Here is a 24,405-nt window from a genome sequence, read left to right as displayed (position 1 = left end):
AGCCAGGCCTCAAAGCAAAGAGATTTTTTAAAACAATTTTTAAGAGAAATATAATTCTTCATATTGTGTATTTTAAGTCAGAGGACCTAACATGGAGAAAAGACAGATTATCCAAATACTTTATCTGAAAGGTATTTAATAAGTTGTCCAATAGCTTTGTACAATATTCTCTGAAGAAAGTCTAAATACAAAATCTTTTCTTAGTATTTTTGATAAACTATTTCTGACTCCTAGAAAAAGGAGCTGGTTTTTAGTTCAGCTACCTTTTATAATCCCAAATGGTCCAATTATAAAATTAAGACTACAGCCATATTCATTCTTGCTTCTTCCTCAATTCCAGCCTTATTTTATGTAAGAGAAAAATAAACCCTCATATTTTTAAAGTATTCAAGTGAACCTAACCTTAACTTGTATACAAGTGCCGTTTAGGAAAGGCAAGACACATCAATGAACATCCTTATTTTAGCAACATGAGATTATTTTTCAAGTTGCTAATAATAAATTTAGATGGTGAGATCATTTAGCAATTACTACAGCCTAGAAAGTCATCAATATGTTCCTATTCTTGACAGGCCTGATTATATACTTAGCAGAGTTGTTGTTGGGTATTGTTATGGATTGAATCTTGTCCCCCCAAAATATGTGTTGTAAATCCTTATACCTGTGGATGTAATCCCATTTGGGAACAGTTTTTCTTTGTTATGTTAATGAGGCCACATCAGTGTAGGGTGTGTCTTAAACTGATGACTTTTGAGGCATAAAAGAGCAGATTAGGCACAGAAGCAAGCAAGAACAGATAGGGGAACATAGATGCCACTCCATGTGAAGATCGCCAAAGAACCAAGGAATAGAAGCTGAAAAGAGACAATGACTTTCCCCCAGAGCTGACAGAGAGAGAAACCCTTTGCCTAGAGCCAGCACCCTAATTTGGACTTCTAGCCTCCTAAACTGTGAGAAAATAAATTTCTGTTTGTTAAAGTCACCCACTTGTGGTACTTCTGTTATAGCAGCACTAAGAAACTAAGACCGGTATGATCAGGTATCCTCTTCAGTAAAGAAGCACAAAAGAACTTCAAAGTTTAACTATTTATCATTTCTGTGTAGTTGAAATAAATAGCTGTTACATACTATGCTACAGAATGTTAAGTAAATACATGTCTTAACTGACAGCAAACATGTGATATTAAAGAAAATAAACCCAGTTTTATCCAGTTAAAGAAGAAAAAACAAATATATTTTAAATGTTAAAACCTTACACTGCATTTTTAATGTCATAAAATATTAGAATTCTACTGGAATTTAGGCATAAAATTTTATTTTAATAACATGACACCACCTAAGTGGCTCTTTCTTGCATTTTACCCTCCTATCTTAGGACCTTCCATCGAATGTCAGACTACTTCTAACACTACACAAAGAATTAGGAAGAAACAAATGAAATTCTTGATACTACCATTTTTAACCTATAAAAATGACAATCTTACTATGGTTCAGCTGAACATGGATTCAAAACTTTCACTTTTGTATAGTAAAAAGTCTTGAACCAATTCTTCATCCATCATTTGAACTTCTTTGCCTAAATATATTCCTTGTAATAATACAATCTCTAGAGTAATATAAAAATAACACCTTTGTACACACATGGGATCGCCAAGAGTCAGAGTCAAATTGATGGCAACTTGTTACGTTTTTGGTTATATTCAGTTAATTCAGTGGGACCACAAGTAAGTACCACAATAGCAGATAGCCTCAATCCCATTTCTAGTCAAAATGCCTTATGATTAAGTGTTAAACATATATTGTAACTACCTAAAAATAAATGGACATTTTACATTTGGTCTTTACTTTAGGGAGCAACCATATGCTGTTTGGATGATAAAAACTTAAAACATAAACTAATCAAGAAAATTTCCAGTAAGCAACTCACTAACTCCACGCTTACTAAATAAAATACAACAAAAAGACTAGAATACAATACTTGCACTGTAGGTAAAGTACCCTTAGTATAAACTGCAACACTTTAGGAATTTTTTTCAGAAACTGTAGCTTCTTGGAAACGATCACTTGCACTTTCTTTACCTTTGCTAATAAGAAATTGCACAGTGCACAAATGACCGGCTCTTGCAGCTTTCATCAAAGGTGTTCTCCCACCTTCAGATTCATGCTCCTACAAAAGAAACAAACAAAAAAAATCCATCAGAGCCAATTTATTAACCATCTCTTTTAAATAGTACCAATGATATGAGAAATAATAATGAAGACTTAATACTTATTCAACATAGCTACTTATTCAATATAGCTACTTACACCACCTACCTCAATTCTTCCAAAATACAGGATTAATTTCAGTCCACACTAGATAATACAACCTTTTAAGGATGAGTTCAGTTTTGCATACCAAACAATAACCATTAAAGATAATATCAATGCTTAACTTAGTTCCCAAAGAGAAACAACTGTATTTCTTCTAAGGTAAAAAATGTTTTCCTAATTATTCATATGAACTGTAAAAAAGGAACCTCAATAAACCAGAGACTACATCAGCCTGAGACTAGAGCTAGATAGTACCGGGCCACAACTAATGACTGTCCTTACAGGAAACACAACAGAGAACCCCTGAGGGAGCAGGAGAACAATAGGATGCAGTCCCCAAACTCTTGTAAAAAGACCAGACTTATAATGGTCTGACTGAGACTAGAAGGACCCCAGAGGTCACTGTCCCCAGACGTTCTGTTAGCCCAAGACAGGAACCGTTCCCAAAGCCTACTCTTCAGACAGGGATTGGACTGGACTATGGGATAGAAAATGATGCTGGTGAGGAATAAGCTTCTTGGATCAAGTAGACACATGAGACTATGTTGGCATCTCCTGTCTGGAAGGGAGATGAGAGAGTAGAGGGGGCCAGAAGCTGGCCAAGTGGACACGAGGAGAGAAAGTAGAGGGAAGGAATGTGCTGTCTCATTAGGGGGACAGCAACTAGGAGTATATAGCAGGTGTGTATAAGTTTTTGTATGAGACTGACTTGATTTGTAAACTTTCCCTTAAAGCACAATAAAAAAAAAAAAAAGTTAAATAGCTTTTTGCCAGGGTGTTTCAGATGAAGCAATTACATTGGGGGGGGGAAAAAAACATTACTGTCAAGTCGATTCTGATTTATAGCAACAGATAATACTAATGGAAAAAAAAAAACAGTGGCTATCATCAAGTCGACTCTGAGTTATGGTGACCCCATGTGTGCCAGAGAAGAACTGTGCTCCATACGGTTTTCAATGGCTGATTTTTCACCAGGCCATTCTTCTGAGGTGCTTCTAGGTGGACTGGAACCTCCAGCTTTTTGTTAGCAGCCAAGTGTTTTAACCGTTTGCACCACCCAGGAACTCCAGTGAAAAACAGGGATTATGTATTAGGAATAAAGAGGTGACTTTGTAATCTCACCCTACGAATGCCAATAAATTTCCATTAGTCCTTAAACTAGACCAAGTCAGATTTGGCCCACCCTGCATGGACAGAAGGGCCAGCTGTGACCACTAAATGACCTCAACAGAGGACACAGCAATAGGGGGAATGAATCAGAAGGAAAATCATGACCTGAGCCCTATTCCGAAGTGATAGGTCTGAAAAGAACCATGTCACCTCCTGTTTCCCAGCTGCCTTCTAGAATTTTCCCTCCCCAGTACGGCTGCGAGGCCACCATCTTGCTGCCCAAATCACATATAAGCCCTGCTTCCCTGTAGCTTGGGGAGCTGGATCTGAGGAACTTTTTCCCTGCTCCTTGCTCTGCATGTTGCAGTAAAGTTACTTTCTCAAAGCAAACAGAAAAAAAAAGGAACCTTACTCTCCTGAGGGTATTAGGAGAGCTTGATCTTATCATTTCAGGAGCCAGTAAGAGCTCTATCATAAGAAAGAAAACAATCTCTAAAGAAAACACTATCATATATTAGGAGTAAAGGGAAAAAGAAAAATATACCAACTGGTAGATTTTTTTTAAGAGTAGAATTTAAAACTTGAATAGTCAAAGGCAAAAGAAGTAGTCTCATAATAGCAGAAAGATTCTTATTCTTTCTAGAAAGTTTGCCAGCAAGAGGAATGAATGATAAAATAGCTTCCAACCATGCCTGATATCAAATGCCACTGAAAGGAGCTTGCTTGTTATGGTAAATAGTACTGTCTGTTAAGAGAATTGTGAACCCTTATTACATTCATTTAAGTATTAAAATGTAGCTGATATGTCACTTCTATGAAGATTTCTCTCACCTATCCCCTCTTTCACTAGTAGGCAAACACTAATTTCTGATGTTCTGTCTTCATTTGTTGGAAACCCTAGCGGCGTGGTGGTTAAGTGCTACTGCTGCTAACCAAGAGGTCGGTAGTTTGAATCCTCCAGGAGCTCCTTGGAAGCTCTATGGGGCAGTTCTACTCTGTCCTATAGGGTCGCTATGAGTCGGAATCGAGTCAACAGCACTGGAGTGGTTTGGTCTTCATTTGTTACTAAAACTTGATAAAGAATTGTAATTAAGTAAGGCTTTGTTTCAGCTCACTCAATTAAGAAAATCCTTTAGCTAATCCTTGTCAACTTAAAAATGGTGTGCTCTGGCAACAGAATAAAATTTAGTCTGTTGCACTGAGTTTTATATAACGCTATCTGATCTACAACTCAGACAAACTAACAGTGAGAAATACGAGTAGATTGTCAATGTGATAGAAACTTTAACTGGACTACAAAGACAGCAATTCCACTGTAGAAGAGATCTTTTATCTTGATACTGTAGTATTGCTCAATTGTTGATAAAGCGTACTAGTTTATACTTTGGCTTTTCTAATTGTTATGGCATATTGTGTAGCCAACAATCTTTATTAATTCTAAGGTATAGAATAACTATAGATAATGCTAACTGAATAATGGCAAAAGAATTTGTCTTTGGGTTTTCAACTTACATTCAAATGTCGGTAAACCTAACATTCTCACAATTAATTTAAAACAAAACTGAATAGACATCATTAAGACCTTACTCAGAAAGACCTAGAAAGTTGTTTGTCTAGTTTTTCCATTCAACTTATTTCTAAATCATCAGTAAAGTCAATCACATACTGGAAATAAAATGCCCCAATAGAAATTTATTTCTCCTCCTGCCTCAGGGCCTTTGCACATGCTGTCCTCGCTTCCCTGTATCACTTCTTCCCCACATTTTCACTTGGTTAACTCCTTTTCATCTCAAGTCAAGTGTTACTTCCTCAAGGAAGACCTCTCTTGAACTTCCTGACTAGATCACTCTCCTTATTATTTACTAATAGCTCCATGAACCTCTTCTTCATATGTTGCAATCATATATTAGTTTGTATATCTATTTGACTAACATGTCTCCTCTGCTAAACTGTAAGATTCATGAGAACAACAACTATATCCACTTTTCCTTACCATTGTAGCCCTAATGCCTAAAACAATGAAGTGTTTGAATATTGTTTATCAAGCAGGAACCTAAGTGTAACTGACCTCTCAAATCTTCCCTCTCCTAGTACCAAGGTTTGAAGTTTTAATTTTCTACTAGGTAAATAAGAGAAAGAAAAAACAAGAAATTAAGAGTAGTAGCTAAACTTAAGAGCAAGACATTAATTATCTGCATTTGTTAATACATTATTACTAGAACATGGATAACCAAAACAAACGCATTGCCATCGAGTTGATTCCGACTCATAGCGACCCTATAGGACAGAGCAGAAGTGCCCCATAGGGTTTCCAAGCAGTGGTTGGTGGATTCAAACGGCCGACCTTTCGGATAGCAGCCTGAGCTCTTAACCACTGTGCCACCAGGGCTCTATGGACAACACTAATTTCCTTTCTTTCTTAATTCTTAAGCTTGGCAGTAACACCCATCAATATTACTAGATGCCATAAGTAATAGCAAAAACTAAGGATTCTGAAAGCTCTGTTTAATGTTTTAAATAACTTAATTCTGTGTAGTTAAAATATTACCACAGGCAAAAAAAGATAAGAAATCAGAAAATAACAGTACCAAGATCCTCACCCCAAGTTAAGTTTTAAAATTCAACACACTAAGAAAATTCCTGAAATAAAAGGTATGAAAAATCTACCTGTTTAATTTTCTTCCTATTAATACACATTTCATTCCTTTGGTTTTGAACAATTATGTTTGAGAGAACAGTTGGTAAAATAATGCCACAATTTCATAATGTATTTACAATCTTTTATGTCCTAAAATTAGTAATGTATATTCTAGAATATATGACATTTGTCCCAAAATATCTGACCACTAAAATCCTCCTTTTAAAACGGGAATCAAATTTACATATATTACCCACTTAGGAATGTTGGGTTTATTAATACAATCAGTATTTGTTCAAGATCAGTAAAATTTTAGGATATAAACTACTTCTGATTTTTTTTTTTTTTTTCACAAATACAGGGAATTATTTTCAAAAGCAGTTGTGCAGTATAATATTTCTTCTTTTTCTGTTCTTGGGAAGAGTCAGAATAATATAGAGATTATTTGTTATTTGGACATTTGGGAAAACTCGCCTATAAATCTATCTGGATCTCTTTATTAGACAGGAGATTTTAAATTGCTGATTCTATTTGGAATATGGCTATTATTCTATTGAGGTTTCCTATTCTCGAGTCAATTTTAACTACATATTTATTGAAAAAAATCCAGTATTCATTTCATCTAAGTATTCATATTTATTGATTGTTCATAGGATTGCCTTATGAATTTTAAAGATTTCTATTGTACCAAACAGTTGTAACTCTCTTTAAGTGTTTATCATTTATCTGTGCCTTCTCCCTTTAAAAAAAATTAGTCTGGCTGGTTTATCTATCTTAGTAGTCCTTTTTTTTAATCAGCTTTTAATTTTATTTTTATCCCTCTTTTGTTCTTTTTATCTCTGCTTTTTGCTGTTTTCTATTGTATTAATTTTTGCTTTTATCTTTATTTCCTTTCTTCTTTGTACTACCTGTTATTCTCTTATTAGTTTCATTTACTTTTCCTATATATTTATATATATACACACACACATATATAATTTTCCTTCTAAAGACCACTTTAGCTGTATATGCTCCCACACCCCTAATTTTGGTATGGTGTGTTTTTGTGGTAGTTCAATTTCTACTTCATAATTTTTACTGTGCTTGCCTCTTTACCATTATTATGCAGAAGTGCTTTTCTTCAAATTCTAAATGTTTGGTATTTAAAAAAGTTTATTACTGATCTGTACTTTTCAAGCAATAGAAAACCAAAAAACCAAACCCACTGCCATCTAGTCAATTCCAACTCATAGTGACCCTACAGCGATAAAGATCAGAGAATATAGTCTATATGATAAGAAGTTTGGGGATTTCTTAGGACTTTTTGTGGCCTAACACATGGGTAATTCTTATTGTGAAAAAAGAATATATAGCATTTTTATTGGAAACAAGATGCTAGCTCACGCTCAATAAGAGCAAACTTCGTTTTTGTATCTTTAACAACTGTTTTATCTATTTGATCTATTAATTTCATAGAGAAGTGTGTGAAAAAAAAATCCCCCCACTACAGCCATAACTCTGACCCTTTTCCTTGTAATTTTGCCATTTTCCCTTTTATTTGGAGGGTAAATTGTTATTTAGACATGAGTATATGATTGTTGTATCAGTTGGAGGAACATTCATTTATCTCTAAAAATGCTTTTGGCTTAAAGTTGCACTTTGCCTGATATTAATATTACCTGACATAATTTTCTCCTTCACTTTGTCAACCTCTACTATTTTGCTTTAGGTTTGTTTCCTGTAAATAGCATTTACTAGATTTTGTTTTTTTTTTAACCTAATTCAAAAGTCTGTGCCTTTTAACAATTAAGTTCAATAGGTTTATATTTATTCTTATTACTGATAGTTTCTCTAAAATAACCGTAGTCATTAAGTAGCTTTATCCTTTATCCTCCTCCTGGATAAAGAACTCTAACATGGCTTTTTAACCTAACACATTTTACTGACTTTCATGCTACTGTTTCTAGAATTTTAGTAATACCCTGGTTTCAAACACAAAATTTAAGGTTTTTAAACTCAGTTTGTATTTATAACACGTTTTACCAATTTCTTTGCTTACCGTAGCTTCTTGCATCCCATGCCTTCCTCCAGGCTTCATTTTTCTTCAACTTGATATATCTTTTGGTAGTTCTTTCTGCAAGGGTCTGATGGTGGTTAAGACCTTTTATTCTTTGTAGAGTTGAAAACATGCTTAGTTTTTCCTCTCTGGAATGGCAATTGAGTATAGAATTCTATATTGTGTTATTCTCTCTTGGTATTTTGAGGACATTACTCCATTGTCTTCTGTCATTTATTATTGTTGATGAGAATCTGCTGTCAAGGATGTGACAGTTGTTTCTTGGTAGGTAATAAATCTTTTTTCTCTGGTAGCATTTAAGGTATTTTTATCCTTAAAATTTTGAACTTTCATTAAGAACAAACTTTATTTTTTCTGCTTAGTGATTGGTATGACTTTCAATCAAGGACTCCTGTCTGGTTTCAATTCTTGGAAATTCTCCATCATTATCTCTTCAGACACTGCCTCTAACTCCATTTCTAACTTTTCCTTCAGGAGCTTCCAACGGATGTATGGTTGAGCTTCTCAATCTCCTTTCTCAACTTCTCTTTCATATTTTCCATCTTTTTATCTTTGTGCTATATTGTGCTATTTCTTGTTTTGTCATGCAATATCACTGATTCTTTACTCAACTGTGTGCATTTTTTGGTTTTTATTTCCTATGTTGAGCATTTCCACTTTTCCCCCTAAAGTTTAAAATTGTTTTATTTCATACGCACCTGTTATTAATTCACAATTATCTTTTATTTCATAATCTGAAATTATTAGCTTAAAATAGGCATGCTTAACATTCAGTTTCCTTGGGTGTGGATTCTCCCATCTGATTTGCTGTTTTCTGTTTGCTTGCTTTTTGACCATCTCTCTTGACAGTGTATTTATCTTGACCTTTATAATTTTATTTGAGAAAGCTCATTTTGCATGGGAATTTTTTTCTTCTCCTTTTTTTTTTTCTCTCTTCTGTCCATCCAAAAACTCATCCCTCCTCATCAGATGGTTTAGAAGTTGCCTTAGTCTGGCACTTAATTTCAGAAGTAGATAACTTAAACTTTCTTGCACCATGGAGATATTTCAGTTTTGCTCCCTGAGCCAAAGAATTATGTTGGCCAAGTTACATTGTTGTCTCTGCTTCTATCTTTCACCAACAACAATTAGCAATTTCTAACTGCAACCCTCAGCAGCTGCCTGGAGATTTTTTTCTATCTTGGGTCATAGGTGGAGCAGTAAGGTCCCAGTTCCTTGCTTTATTCAAAAAGCCAAGATCGAGTGGTCTGCTACATGTGTGATGTATTCAGTCCTTACTCCCCTACAGAAGTTGAAATCCCAGTCCCCACTGCCCATTTTTTTTTAGCCTTAGTTCTCCTTGGGCCTATAGCTTTAGCTATGGACCCATGCTCTATTTCTAGTCTGTGAGATTTTTAATCTTGTTTTTGGGCACAGCTATGTATTTTAGTTTTTCTCTCATATTTATTTGTTGTTTCTATGACTTGAAATAACACAGAGCAGAGGGGTTCCCAAATATACTAACTTCTTGACTGGAAGTCATTTGTACTTATATTTAAACAACCTCGTGATAGCTGAAAAGGACTCATTCAACATACAATAACCTAGAAAGAGAGATCTTGGTCTTAAAAAAAAAAATGTATTGAGTTCTGTGTATTTCACAGATTGTTTTAATTTAAAAAAATTTTTAAATGTGTATTTTACCTTAATAAGCTAACATTAAAAAGTGAGGTCATATTTAAAGTTTATTAAGGTAAGCTAATCACCAACAGTTGAAGTATATTGATAAGGGGATAATTAGAGCTCAGAAAAGCCCCCTAAAAGTTTACCCATGAAACAATACACTGCAAAGTTCTGGTTCTGGTAAATATGCACCAGGACAAAAAAGGTTCAAATTTAGATTTAGGTAATAGGGTTTAGATAACAAAATTTAATTTTTAATTAAGTTTATTTTCTTAAAAATAAGTTGATTTCCTTTAAAATTACAGCCACGGGGTACCCAAAAACATATATTTAAGGATTGTAACTATATCACGAGGCAGTTTTTCTTGGAGTTGGAGGGAATGACCAGAAACAGGGGAGGGAAGGAGACTGTTTTATACTACACATGTACTAGAGGCACCAGGTGCTCCTTGGAAACTCTATGGGACAGTTCTACTCTGTCCTGTAGGGTCACTATGAGTCATAATCGACTCGACAGCAGCAGGTTTGGTTTTTTTTTTGGTAGGTACTAGAGGATTTTGATACTCTCCACTCGGGGGGTTATATTCTTCCAGCCCATCCTTGTATATTAATAGTTACCTGAGTGATCTACTGTTACTGATTTGATTCCTATCCCTCAGGAGAACTGGGATGGACAAAACAGTAAGAGGCACTGTCCTAGGGCTTGTGTTTAGTTTCTAAAATCACAAGTAACAAAGAGAAAAACCAAGTTTATTCAGTTTGGATGGAGGAAGAACAATCTATTTATTATAAAGCAAAGATGGAAAAACAACAAGACTCAACAATGATGCAAAATTATCTGTACAGACTAGCAAAGTCTAAAAGTATGAAATACAGACAAATTATGAGAATTTCCTGGGATATCAGTTAAAATGCTGATTCCCTATTCCAAATGTACTGAATCTGAGCCTCTAAAAGTTGGGCTTGTAAGCCCCATTTTTAAAAAGTATCCCACTTTTTGGCACACAGTTGTGAGACAGCTAGAGAGATACATTTATATTCACAGTCCCTTTCATAAATCTAAGAGAAAGAAGCATTTTATTTGAAATAACACTTAGATTTACCTTCAAGACAGAAGCCTGAGATATTATGCAAACTGAGTAGAAGGTCATATTTTCACACAATAGTCTGTTAAATAAATTCATTTACTTTGGTCAAAATAGAATGAATATGACTACTACTCATTCAGCAAGCCAATAATGAAGATACTTAATAAACATCATGATTACAAATGGCTTGGTACTGAGAAGTTTATTTTAGATGGCCTAAGTTATGTGTAATCCAATGCATTCCTAATTAAAAAGTAAGCACTGCACCTAAAATTAAACAAATCTTTCTAGAATACAGTGAATAGTAAATTTGTTTGACTTTTAAAACCAACAAGGCACAAATTCCACAAATTTTTTTCAAAGGAAATGTTTGCCTATTAACAAACATTCATCTTTATTAAGAGCCAATTTCAGAATGAGATCACAGGAGACAATTTAAAATAGAAAATTTTTAACTTTTAGTTTATAGAAATTAGGGCATGAATAATACAATGTTTCACTTTTTTCTTTTTCATTTGTTTGAGGATTGCATAAAAATAACCCAATAAATATATCAACCCTAAATCTGTGTGCTTGATTTTTGATGTGAAAATTTGAATGCAAAAGACTTGATCATTAAGACTTCCCAGTTGAGACATCTTAACTCTCCCAATAAGGAAGAATGCCAAAGGACTATCTGAATAAGATCTTTTTTTGCTTATGAGACTTTTTACAAATACCAAACAGAAAAAAATACTAAGGAAGCAAACTACTAGTAATGCAGATCTCTTTTTATTAGGACTTCATATTCTTTTTCATTTGAAGAGGATTTCCTCTGTTACCCAGCAGGGTCCTGTAACTTCTTGCTCAAATTCATATATCCAGAGTTCTGGATGCCTACAATCTATTCTTTATGTGGTAGCTTACAAGCATCAAAGGCCACCCTCACCTGATGCTTGGCCGGATCTATGCCCTCCAAAATAGTCTTCATGTCCTCCTGCTTGTCCTGCGAAAGGAAAAAGAAGAACTCACGGATCTTATTCCAAAAATTAAAATCACATTTGGCCATGAAGACCTTGTGATTGGTACTTTAGATGTTGGGCTTTGTTAACTCAGGATCTTCAACTAAAAAGATTCTCATCTGTACAGACCATAATCTTATGAGAAGAGTATGAATTTTTTAAGGGTATGATAATACAGCTTTCTACCACTAAAACTTCAATATAAATCGTCATAGTTCTCCTGAATTATTTAAACTCATGCCTTTTTCTCCAAATACAACTAAAGCCACAGTTACAGGAGCAAAATCTTTTAATATCTGACCAAGGAAAGCACTGAAATCAAAAGATTTCCGAATATCATAAGTTGGGAGAAAAAGTAAGGAAAATACTAGAAAATAATTGGTTATATAACTTTTCCTCTATTATAAATGCTCACATAAATTAGTGCTGACACTTTTCAATTAAACCAGGAACCTTCAAAGATTAGAGAGATGGAATATCTGTATTTTCTCTAGATCCAGACTCCTGGCAGAGAAAAACTACCTGATGAAGAGAGACAAGATAAGATTGAGGAAACAGTAATAAGCTTCATAGTCACTGACCAGAATCAATCAAGTGCCCAAATAAAAGAAATGTGGCCTAAAGAAGGCTTTACTCTAAGTTTCTTCAACCTCCTACCCAGGCAACGTGCTTACCCGAAGAAGACACATGCTCCAATCGTAGAGAACAAGGCTGATTTGCTAGGGAAGTATTCTGAGACAACTACCTGATTTGAATTAGCTAACTGTTAAGACTCACTTCCTCTCCCTTCCCACATTATTTTTGACAAATAACAAGCCTCATTCAAATATGAATAATAAGCACAAAATATTAAACGGGAAATCTATTCAGAAGCACTACAAAAGTGAAAAAATAAAACTTTAGTCAAATATTCGTTTATACTTCCGAATAAATTAAAAACAACATGGACTCTTTTAAGTAAATAGCTGAATGAAGTGATATAACAGAAGAAATTTAAAAGTGGGCTGAAGAGCAAAAGAAACAAAATAATAATGAAACCATGACAGCCACATTAGAAGCAGCAACAAGTAAGCAGAAAAAGTAGTGACCTGGAAGATAGGCCTAAGAAAGAAGCAATGCAGAGGAAATGAAAGGAATTGGACATAAAGATAATACAGATAACTGAGATCAAACACATAAATAATAAATATTCCAAAAGAAGACAACAGAATAGAAAAAGTGTTCAAAGATATAATTAAGAGGAAACTTTCCTTAAAAAAAAAAAGGACCTAAAATCTGCAGATAGAAAGCGCTCACTGTTTTCCAAGAAAAACCGATAAAAAAAAATCAACACCATGACACATCCTGGTTAAATCAGATATTTAAAAATAGTGAAAAATTCTATGATAATCCAGGCAGAAAAATACATATGGTGGGGAATATTCTAGCAGGTTTTGGCAATATTCAGTACCAGAAGACAGTAGAATAGAGGGTTTAGAAATGTGAAGGGTCTCATGGGATAACTCATTCAGTTGGCATAATACAGTTCATAAAATTTGTTCCACATCCTAATTTGGTGAGTAGTGTCTAGGGTCTTAAAAGCTCATGTGAGGCCATCTAAGATACAACTATTGGTCTCTACTCATCTGGAGCAAAAGATAAAGAAGGAAACCAAAGACTCAAAGAAGAAATTTTTCTACAGGACTAATAGCCTTCACGGAGCCCCGGTGGCACGGTGGTTAAGACCTACGCCTGCTAACCAAAAAGGTCGGCAGTTCAAATCCACCAGCTGCTCCTTGGAAATGCCATGGGGCAGCTCTACTCTGTCCTATAGGGTTGCTATGAGTCAGAATTGACTTGACAGCAATGAGTTTGTTTTTTAATAGCCTACGTGAACCATGGCCTCATCTACCCTGACGCCACCAGAACTAGAGGTACCTAGCTACCCCTACCAACCATCCTGACCAGGGACAAAATAACCGGACCATGACAAAATGGGAGAAAAATGTAGAACAATACTCAAATTCTTAAAAAGTCCTGACTTACTGGACCAGTTGAGACTAGAAGAGCCCTCGAGACTATTGCCCTGAGATACCCTTTAAACTTTAAACTGAAACTACTCCTGGAGGTCACCTTTCAGCTAAATAACATATTGGCACATGAAATAAACAATATTACCCGTGAGTACTGAGCTCCTTTAAAAAAAAAAAAATCTGGACAGTACACAATACTTGGGAAGCCAGCATAACTTGTACAAGGCAAGGTCATGGAAGCTGTATAGACACATCCAAACTCCCTGAGGGACCAAATTGCTGGGGTGAGGACTGTGGGGACCATGGTCTCAGGGAATATCTAGCTCAACTGGCATAACATAGTTTATAAAGAAAATGTTCTACATTCTACTTTGGTGAGTAGCGTCTGAGGTCTTAAAAGCCTGTGAGTGGCCATCTAGGATATTCCACTGGTCTCAACCCTTTGGGAGCAAGGAAAAATGGAGAAAACTAAAGATATAAGGGAAAGATTAGTCCAAAGGACTAATGGACCACATCTACCACAGCTTCCACCAGACTGAGTCCAGTACAACTAGATGGTGCCTGGCTACTGCCACTGACTGCTCTGACAGGGATCACAATACAGGGTCCCGGACAGAGCTGGAGAAAAATGTAGAACAAAATTCTAACTCAAAAAGAAAGACCAGACTTGCTGGCCTGACAGAGACTGGAGGAACCCTGAGAGTATGGCCCCCGGACACCCTTTCAACTCAGTAATGAAGTCACTCCCAAGATTCACCCTTCAGCCAAAGACTGGACAGGCCCATAAAACAAGACTAAAGGGCACACCAGCTCAGGGGCAGAGACTAGGAGGCAGGAGGGAATAGAAAAGCAGGTAATAGGGAACCCAAGGTTGAAAAGAGCGAGTGTTGACATGTCCCGGGGTTGTTAACCAATGTCACAGAACAATGTGTGTACTGACTGTTTAATGAGAAACTAGTTTGTTCTGGAAACCTTCATCTAAAGTACAATAAAAAAAAAAAAAAAAAAGCAAAGTCCAATTAAAAGCTAAAAAAAAAAAAAAATCTGTATGAGACCAAATGGTCAACATTTACCCAAAACCAAAGATGAGAAGGTAAGGTAGGGCAGGAAAACTAGATTAATGGAAACAGAACTACCAAAATGGAAATGAGAATGCTGACACATTGTGAAAAATGTAACCAATGTCACTGAACAAGATGTATAAAAATTGATTTAACAATTTGTTGTATGAACTCTCACTGAAAACACAATATCATTAAAAAAACTATATAACGTCAAAGACTGGTAAGGTAAACACTGAATTCACTTAAATATACCCTATTTTTATGCAAATAATGAGCATGCTATACATTTTTTGCCAACCATGCAACCCCTCGTGCATTATTTTCCTAGGCACGCTGTGCGTGTTATATGTGTGGGCACGTTATTTCTATGAGCGTTTTTTATAAAAAACATGGTACATTCAAAGTTAAACAACTGTGAGAACTAGGGTCATAAAACAAAATGTAAATGTTATAAAACCATGACAATATTAAAATACCTCAGGAAAAGCCTTTGGTGGAAGGTACATTAATTTTATCTTTCAGCATGGCGGTCAATAGGTACATTCTGATTATTTTGATTTAAGAAAACTGATTTGTTTATTTTTAAAGAAATTAACAAAATATCTGAATACTCTTCCAGAAAATAATTCTATACCTGCCTTTTTTTAAAAAAAAATACTTGTGTTTTATATAGTACACCTAAGCTTTGGGAGCAATTAACAAGTAGTTCATACGGTTATTTAGAACAGAGTGAGAATATTTTTTAGATGAAGCAAACATAAGGACTAACCAGAGGTTAGAAAATTAAACCATTCACTTAAAAAAAAATTCAACTCATATTAGTGAGAATGTGGGGAATCATAAGCTCTCAATTGTTCACAGGAGTATATGGACTGGCCAACATTTTTGGATAATTTGGCAGTAGTTATCAAAATTTTAGGTGTGGACTTCTCAGAAAACCAGCATTCCAAATTTCTTGTCTCTCATTGAACATATTTATGTTCATTTGAAAGCCAAAATTAAAAAACAATGCTAAACAAGGGAAATTTTGAAAAGTTTGAGGGTATATAAGGTGAGAAGACTAGAGGGCATATAAGGTGAGAAGAACAGATGTATCACAAGTTTATCCTACAACTTGCAATAAACTTTAATCGCAGAGAAAGATGAATAAACTTCTAATTGAATAATACCAAAGATGACTGGAGAAACTATATCCTTTTTCTTTTAAATCAAAAAGCCCTTTTATTGATCATAAATTCTTAGAACATAAACATTTAATTTTAAATTAGTTAAGAACAATTCTGTAAAAATTTGAACTATCTGTCCCAGTTACGTATTTGTGTATGTGTACATATATTTTTTCATCCTAATAATTTTCCCAACCCTAGATATATATATATGTAGTCCTCAAAATATATTTATTTTAACTTTTTATTTTGAAATAAAATAAAATCAGATTTACAGAAGTTATAAAGACAGTTCTCAAATACCCTTCAATCAGCTTTCCCTAATGTTAACATCTTATAAACCAACCAGTTGCTGTCTTGGAGAGACTACATTCTTGACTAGATGTTGTATTCCACAAGGGAAAAAGGAAAATGTTTACTTAAAACAGAAAAATATATGTCAAGAAAATTTTCCTATGTCTGTAACAGCATTTAAGTAGGCTAAAATATTGATAGAAAAAGGACTTATGGTGGAAGAGATCACAATTAAGCATTACAATGCCAGATTATTTTTTATTGGAGTAACCTTAGTAAATTAACTGTGTATTTTAGGGATTAATAATTTTTATCTGTTAAGGTAACCTATAAAATATAATAAGCTGAATCTGCTAATTCTTAATTATAAATAACTCCAAATATGTTATTTTTGAGGAGGAGAAGGGGGAGAAAGAACAAAAAAAAAAAACCAAAAACCCTACAGAATTTATTTGCCCAAGGATACCCTGCAGAGTCAAAGTAAGAACCAAAGTCTCATATCTCCCAGCACAGTAAAATGCTCTTTCTAATATACTACATTTTCTACTTTCCAAATCCTAAATTACTAATTTTTACATGGCTTTGGTAAAGAGTCCAGGAGATAACACTAACTTACCATTTCTGAGATAAGACTACTGAGGCAAATGCTTACAGATTAGTGATTTGATGGCTATGATGAGGTACCTTGTCTAATGTTCAACTAAGTGTAGCCTTTGTCACTCATTAGACCTCCATGTACATACAGACTTACAGGATACAGACTTACTGAGGCATTTCTTCCTTTCAGTTGATCTACTTTGGAATAGCAATGCATGCCTATAAAATGCTAAAGTGAACCACACAAACACTCACCAGGTCAAAAAATGCAATATTGCCACTTACGCATAAGAGACTGTCACCCGACATCTGAACCATCCATACTATCACTGACGCCTTGGGAAACTCTGACCTTGATGCAGTGGCCTTTCATAGACAACAATCACGACTATAACAATAACGGTTGGGCATGAAAGTGAGGAAAACATGGACATCGAAGTAGGTCAAAATTAAAAGAAGAAATAAAAAGCAGAGTTTTACAACTCAAATTATACCGTTAAACGGTTAATTCTGCAAAGTCCCCACCTTGAATTTGAGAAGTAATACTAAAAGGGGACTGGAGGACTGTGGTAAAAGAAGTCAAGCCATGAGTGCTTTAGCTGAAGTAACCTACTGAGATGAGAACCCAAACCCAAACCAAACCCACTGCCATGGAGTTGATGCCAACTTATAGTGGCCCTATAGGACAGAGTAGAACTGTTCCGTCGGGGTCCAAGGCTGTAAATCTTTATGGAAGCAGACCGCCAGGCACATCTTTCTCTCTCGGAGTGGCTGGTAGATTCCAAGAGCCCACCTTTGGGTTAGCAGTTGAGCGCTTTTAACTACTGCACTACTAGAACTCCAGAGATGAGAACAGATATGAAATACTAAATCTTGGCCCTTCTAATGTAAAGACCAGCAATTGGGGAAAATGGCCTAGAGTAATACAGGACAACAGAGTAGTGGCTCAAAGACTATGGGAAGGTGATCAACTTAAATTTTTAAATGGTATTTATTATTTTTAACCAAGCTGTTCAGTTATAAACTTGTAAGGACATTAATACTATGAGAAATCCTTTCCAGCGAAACAGAATTAAGTAATTTCTAAAGAAGATTTTTGTTTTTAATTTCTATTAGACTACAGGTACTACAGAATGCTGATGTGTTTTAATACAAACTTTCTTACAATGGATTTATGCCATCCTATACCTATAATGGAAACCCTGGTGGCATAGTGGTTAAGTGCTATGGCTGCTAACCAAAGGATCAGCAGTTCAAATACGCCAGATGCTCCTTGGAAACTCTATGGGGCAGTTCCACTCTCTCCTATAGGGTTGCTATGAGTCGGAATTGACTCAACGGCACTGGGTTTGGTTTTTGGTTTGGTGTACCTATAATAGGAAACCCTGGTGGCGTAGTGGTTAAGTGCTACGGCCGCTAACCAAGAAGTCGGCAGTTTGAATTCACCAGGCACTCCTTGGAAACTCTATGGGGCAGTTCTACTCTGTCCTGTAGGGTCACTATGAGTTGGAATCGACTCGACGGCAGTGGGTTTGGTTTTTTGTATTTATACCTATAATAAGGAGCCCTTGTAATGGTTAAGTGCTCTGCTGTGGTTAAGTGCTCTGCTGCTAACTCAAAGTTCAGGAGTTGGAAGCCACCAGCCACTCTGCAGGAGAAGGATGTGGCAGTCTGCTTCCTTAAAGATTTACAACCTTGGAAACCCTACAGGGCAGTTCTACTCTGACCTATAGGGTTGTTATGAGTTGCAATTGACTTGATGGCAATAGGTTTGATTTTGGTTTTGGTTTCTACCTGTAATCACATAAAATACTAAAAACAAATCTGGGTACCCAGAACAAATATATACTCTGAAGACAAAGAAAACACATAAAATAATCATCTTTATGTCAATATACAACGATTCCTATTACAGTGGTAACAAGAGATGCAAATAGCAAGAAGATGTGGATTTGGTCATTTGTTCAATGCTTATAGAGTAAGCTCTATGCTTACAGAGTAGCTAAAATGATTCTGCCCTTTGAAGAGGAAGAACTTTTTAAAAAACTGAAATTTTTTATTTTCATAAAAAAGAAGATTTTAAATGGCTTGTTTAAGGATACTAAACTAGCGTAAAAATTTTAAATAATGGGATTATTATTATTCAAATTTACGAAATTATTAAAAGGTTAGACAAGCTACACATCAATGAGCCAAAGTAGAATCCATAGTCACTGAAGATGATGGACATTCAGTGTTCTTCTAACCAGTAATACCTATATTTTTTTAATGTAAAATATTTTAAAAATATTAGAGAAAATAAAATTTCAAATAAGTTTCAAACTGCAATTAGAATATGCACATATTTTGAAAATGTATCTGAAATTGTTCAAGTATGCATCTGGTGTGGCTGTGAATTTTTTAAAAACAATAAATGATGAAATTTCTAGATTTCTTTTAAAACTAAGCTCTAAATTATGCCTATAATACATTTAGAATGAAAAGTCCTAAAACTTCTCAGTTTCATCTAAGAAACAATACAAGAAAACCCAAGTTGTTGCATTACAAATTTTTTAAAATCATAATGAATATCCTAGTTGATTCTGGCACAGAATATTTTAAAGAACAGGCAACAGTAATTTTTAATATGCTTTTAAGAGAAACAAAGTATCAAAACCTAACTGTGGCAAAAGTTAAACTCTAAAATCTAACAAAGCATACAAATTGGTCTAGGATTGTGTTCTAATGGTTGACTTTTGCATACTTATTTAAAACCATAGATTAAAAACAGCTCTCCAAAAACAAAGGTTCTTAGACAAGCTCACAAAATTTTATTTAACTTCAAGAACTAGCAAACCTAAACATACCTGTCGGATGCCAGGAATACACTTCCACTCCATGCAAGGGGAGTAGAGTCTTTCATTTCCGAACACTAGAGGAATAGACTATTGCCCAAAACAGACACTAAGAGGGGGCAGCAAAGAATGGAGGACGAGTAAGAAGCCACCGCCTTGTTGGCCCAGCTAATAAAAATTATTACTTTTTCTCAAAATTCAGGGAATGGTCTTCATGCCTTACTCTGCTGCTGGCACGTCTTGAAATTATAAAATTAATTTATAGGTTTTAAATAGTAACCTTACCATACTTTCACATGCTTTCCACATTTTCTACAAAGAGCAAGTTTCAACTTTTACAACCAGGAAAAGAACTAATATTAAAATTGAGATGCTCTTCTCAGACAGCAAAAGCAAGGGATAGGCATGTATTTTAAAAGGTTAAAATCAATATATGAAATAATTTAAAAGAAAATAAAAGCTATACACATGAAGCTGTTAAATCTAACAGAATTCACAACAATGAAAAGCAAGTCAAAAGTTCAATAAGTGAACAATTATGGTTCATCAACTGGATGGAATATTATGCAAGAGTTATAAATTTAGACACTGTAGACTACAGAAAAGATGATAAAATGCACAGTGAAAACAGAAAACAACTGTATTATACTACGATTATAATTACATATAAATATGAAATAAAGATTGTAAAATAGAAAAATAAACAATATGTTAGGATAATAGCATTAACTTTGTATTTAGCAAGATATATAGTTATCTTAGCCTTTTTTGTCTTATATTTTGAACATAAGAAAATACGGTAAATGCAAACAGTAATTATCTGTTCATTTAAAGCAACCCTTTAAAGGAGCTCTAAAAAAAAAAAATTATTATTATTTTAATCATACTCTATTAACCTAATTCCAGGTGTTTAGGTACTGTAAAAATAAAACATTTAAAAATATTTCATAACAGATTTTTAACTCAGTCAAGATCAGTAAGGTTTTATTGTACATTACAGCACATTTAACAAATAGTTCCTCTTTTTCCTGCTTAAGGTTTTCAGAAGCACTCCTAACAAACAAGTTGAGAGTAACTTTGCTCTAGAAAAGGGGAAGGAAGAGAGAATGCAGAAAACAATTCAAAGGCTAGGAGTATTAAACTTTGTTTATAGTATCTAAGTTTTTATTCTTTACATATTTCAAGTGATGAAATACTTCAATTCCTAAGTTTTATAGATGACTGAAAACAACTCTAAAAAAAGAAAAAGATACAGAAAGGCAGAAGATTGAGACCTACTTAATATACCTCTGTCATTCTCAAACAAAAAAGTACACCCCTCAGAAATTTTAACCGATGGGATAGATCTTGATCAATAAGAAAGAATGCTAGTAATATTATTACAATATTTAGTGTTTGTAGAAATAATAAATAGTATAATCACACTATATATTCATTTTAGTCAATAATTATTTTCCAACAAATATTCTCAGGTACCTATCTGAGAATGTTATTGGAAGTGGTTTAAAAGGCAGTACTTGCATAGTTTTTTCTAAACGCTTGAAACTAACAAAGTTGATTCTCTACAACATTCGTTGCTGTGTATGTCTCATATAAAGTCTTAAGAAATATATATGGGAACTCTGGGAGAAACTCTAGTAAGCAGTTTAAAGCACTCTCTCAAAACAAAACTTAGTCAAAGCATAAATTTCAGCAAGAAGTATGAAACTTTAGGTGGAATATTATTTATACTTTTCCATATTTGTAAGGGTTATTATACACATGAACCTGCCTTCTAATTTGAAATTTTAGAAAATACTAAAAGATCAGAAAAAAATATACTGTTGTAATAATGTTGTTAGGAGGGTGATCAACAACAGTAGCTTTGTTTTTAAATGTCTAGTTAATCAAAGAAAGACTTAAACCTCAGTTCTCAGAGTTTTAAGAAACAAATCACTCAAAATGATTTGACAGGTTATTCTATCCTGTGAATATATCACTGAATTTGTGGTATTTCTGATAAAAGGCAGTTTAAAAAGTGCAGGACTATCAAATGGGGGTGGTGTGTGAGGAAGAAACAAACTAACGGTTTTGCTAAGGAAAAGAAACAGTATACCCTATTAAACATTAAGTATTTTCAAATACATTTAATTCATGCAAAAACTAGAACAAGTAGCCACGCTTTAAAAATATATATTTTATACAAAGCATATGAACTATTGACCTTTACTGGTATTTTCTAAATGTTAAAAATAAATGAGTAACGATGGCAACTAACAAGTTCCTGAAGGAGTCCCTTGGTGGTGCAAATGACTAATGTGCTCAGCTGCTAACTGAAAGGTTGAAGGTTCAAGTCCACCCAGAGATATCTTGGAAGAAAGGCCTCGTGGTCAACTTCAGGAAAATCAGCCATTAAAAATCCTACGGAGCACAGTTCTACTCTGACATACATGGGATAGCCTTGAATTGAGTCGAATTGAGGGCCACTGGTTTAAGTTCCTGAAAGGAATTATTCTCTCCTTCACTTTTGAGTCTGCTTATGCAAGACTCCCCCAACACTGGGAAAACATCAGGTGCTTTTTCCCTTTTCCCTTAGCTCCTCCTACTGCCCTTAAAGAATTAATATTTTTCTGAGGTGATATCTTGACTTCCCAAAGGTCCCATATGCTACCATAGCACTTATGCTTACATCTATCTCATAGTCAATAGAAGTTAAGAAGTACTTTCCTCATCTGTGAAGCATAGCCACCATACTATTTCTCAGCTGAGCCTAGATGGAGCCCCAGAATCCTCTTTAATATGGGATCACTATGAGTTGGAATTGACTCGATGGCAACTGGTTTGGTTTTATTTTGTTTGGATTGAGATATAATTGACATACGATAAACTGTATATGTTTAAAATGTGTAATTTGATATGCTTTCACTTATATATACATTCACAAAACCATTACCAAAATCAAGACAATAAACATATATATCAACCTTTGCAATAAATAAGTAAACGAGTATTAACATTCACACAGAAATATTTAAGATTAAAAATATCTTACTAAATCTGCCCCTGCCTGAAGTAAAACGTCTGCAACATCTGTATGTCCGTTTTCACAAGCATAGGTTAAGGCTGTGTCACCTGTTGCTGTTGTAGCATGAACGTTAGCACCTAGCAAACAAACACAAAAAAATCATATATTTATTTTATGAACTGTAAAATTATATATTAGCTAGCCCAATTTTGCAACCTGGTGAAACTGATGAACTCAAAATGTAAAAATATTAGAGTGTGTTTTAAGTATCCTGATTTTTATTTAAATATGCTTTGTAAAAATACTTTTAGCCACACAGAAAGGAACTATACCAAATGATCTTAAAACACAGCAAATTGCCTGTATATCTGTAGGAAAATATACCCTAAGGAATAAAAGAGGTACAAAAACACAAAATATTAAACACTGTTCAGATCATATTAGCGGTAGTGCTGGTTTGTATTTTGAGACAGTTCTACGGATATCGTGATATAAATCAAATGAGTATTTGGTAAGGACAGAAATTTTTGGCATGCTTGAGAAACAGATAAAAGATTATTGAGGTTAAATAAAATCTCTATGGTTCTGATGGACATAACTCATGATGTATTTTATCTTTAAGAAAATTACACATTCCTAACTAAAACAGCTTAGAAACAATGAGAGACCAATGAGAAATAGCACCTCTAGCTTAGATTATGGTCTCTTAATACCATTTCCTAGTAAGTAGAATTAGGGCATTTGAGAGAAATGGTTTGTTCCAAGACTGGGGTAAGAACTACAGAAGATGAGGCTGAAACATCTTGCCATATCAGAAAGCAAAGAAATGATCATTGACTATACTGAGGTCCCATCAAAAAAATTTAAGAGCTAACCTTATTGACCACAGATAGTCAAACTGTCTAATCCTTAGACAATTTTTACATCAAAAAGAATGATGACTGTGATGGAGTAAAAACCATGATATATGTTTAAATTTAGAAGTACAAAATGATGTTCAACTTAAAAAAAAAAATTCCACTGGTTACCTGTCAGGGATGCTAGAGGACCACTTCATTATTTTGGAACTAGTAAATGAAAGGAAAAAAATCAAACATCTATTCTGCCATTCCTCTATAATCTGTACCTAAGGGGAATCAAATAGTTAAGGGGAAGTTTCTCTTTCTCGGCATATTCTAGATTAAAAAAAAAAAAAGGAAGGAATAACAGAATTCAGAATATCACCACTTTATAACTACCAATTAATTAATCTAAGCAATGATCACCAATGGCTATTAATATCACAAAAAGAGAGGCAATCAGACATTACTTCCTGAAGAAAGTGCACAAATTCCACCTATGAAGTAGCTGTGTCAAAAAAAACAAAAACAGAATTCAATCAAGCCTCTAGATCTAACTACTAATTTATGGGATATCCAAGGAACAGAATAATAAGTTACATAAAATCATGGAGGTGCAATCAGCAATCCATATGCATAAAAGCCTAAAGATAAACATTTCATTTTTTCAACCAAAAATTGCAAGGAAAAAAAACGATGGAAGGGGAGCACACGAATTTAGAAAAAT

General features: G+C 34.4%; 1 protein-coding gene across 5 annotated transcripts in view; it reads right to left on the bottom strand.

Moving 5' to 3' along the window:
- The window catches only part of ANKHD1 (ankyrin repeat and KH domain containing 1), a 155,568-nt gene that overhangs the window by 44,655 nt on the left and 86,508 nt on the right, over positions 1–24,405 (bottom strand). For 2 of the 5 annotated variants that reach the window (XM_049873813.1, XM_049873811.1), the window contains exons 10-11: positions 22,867–22,976; positions 2,080–2,167 (exon numbers count right to left, since the gene is read on the bottom strand). In XM_049873813.1, the coding sequence (XP_049729770.1) occupies positions 2,080–2,167; positions 22,867–22,976 (198 nt within the window). Of the gene's footprint in view, positions 1–2,079; positions 2,168–11,357; positions 11,853–22,866; positions 22,977–24,405 lie in introns of those variants that run through there. The other 3 variants (XM_049873810.1, XM_049873812.1, XM_049873814.1) reach the window with 3 other exon arrangements.

Source organism: Elephas maximus, chromosome 2 (genome assembly GCF_024166365.1).
Source record: "Elephas maximus indicus isolate mEleMax1 chromosome 2, mEleMax1 primary haplotype, whole genome shotgun sequence".
Classification (NCBI taxonomy): Eukaryota; Metazoa; Chordata; class Mammalia; order Proboscidea; family Elephantidae; genus Elephas; species Elephas maximus.
This window is presented reverse-complemented; position numbering and strand designations above follow the sequence as displayed.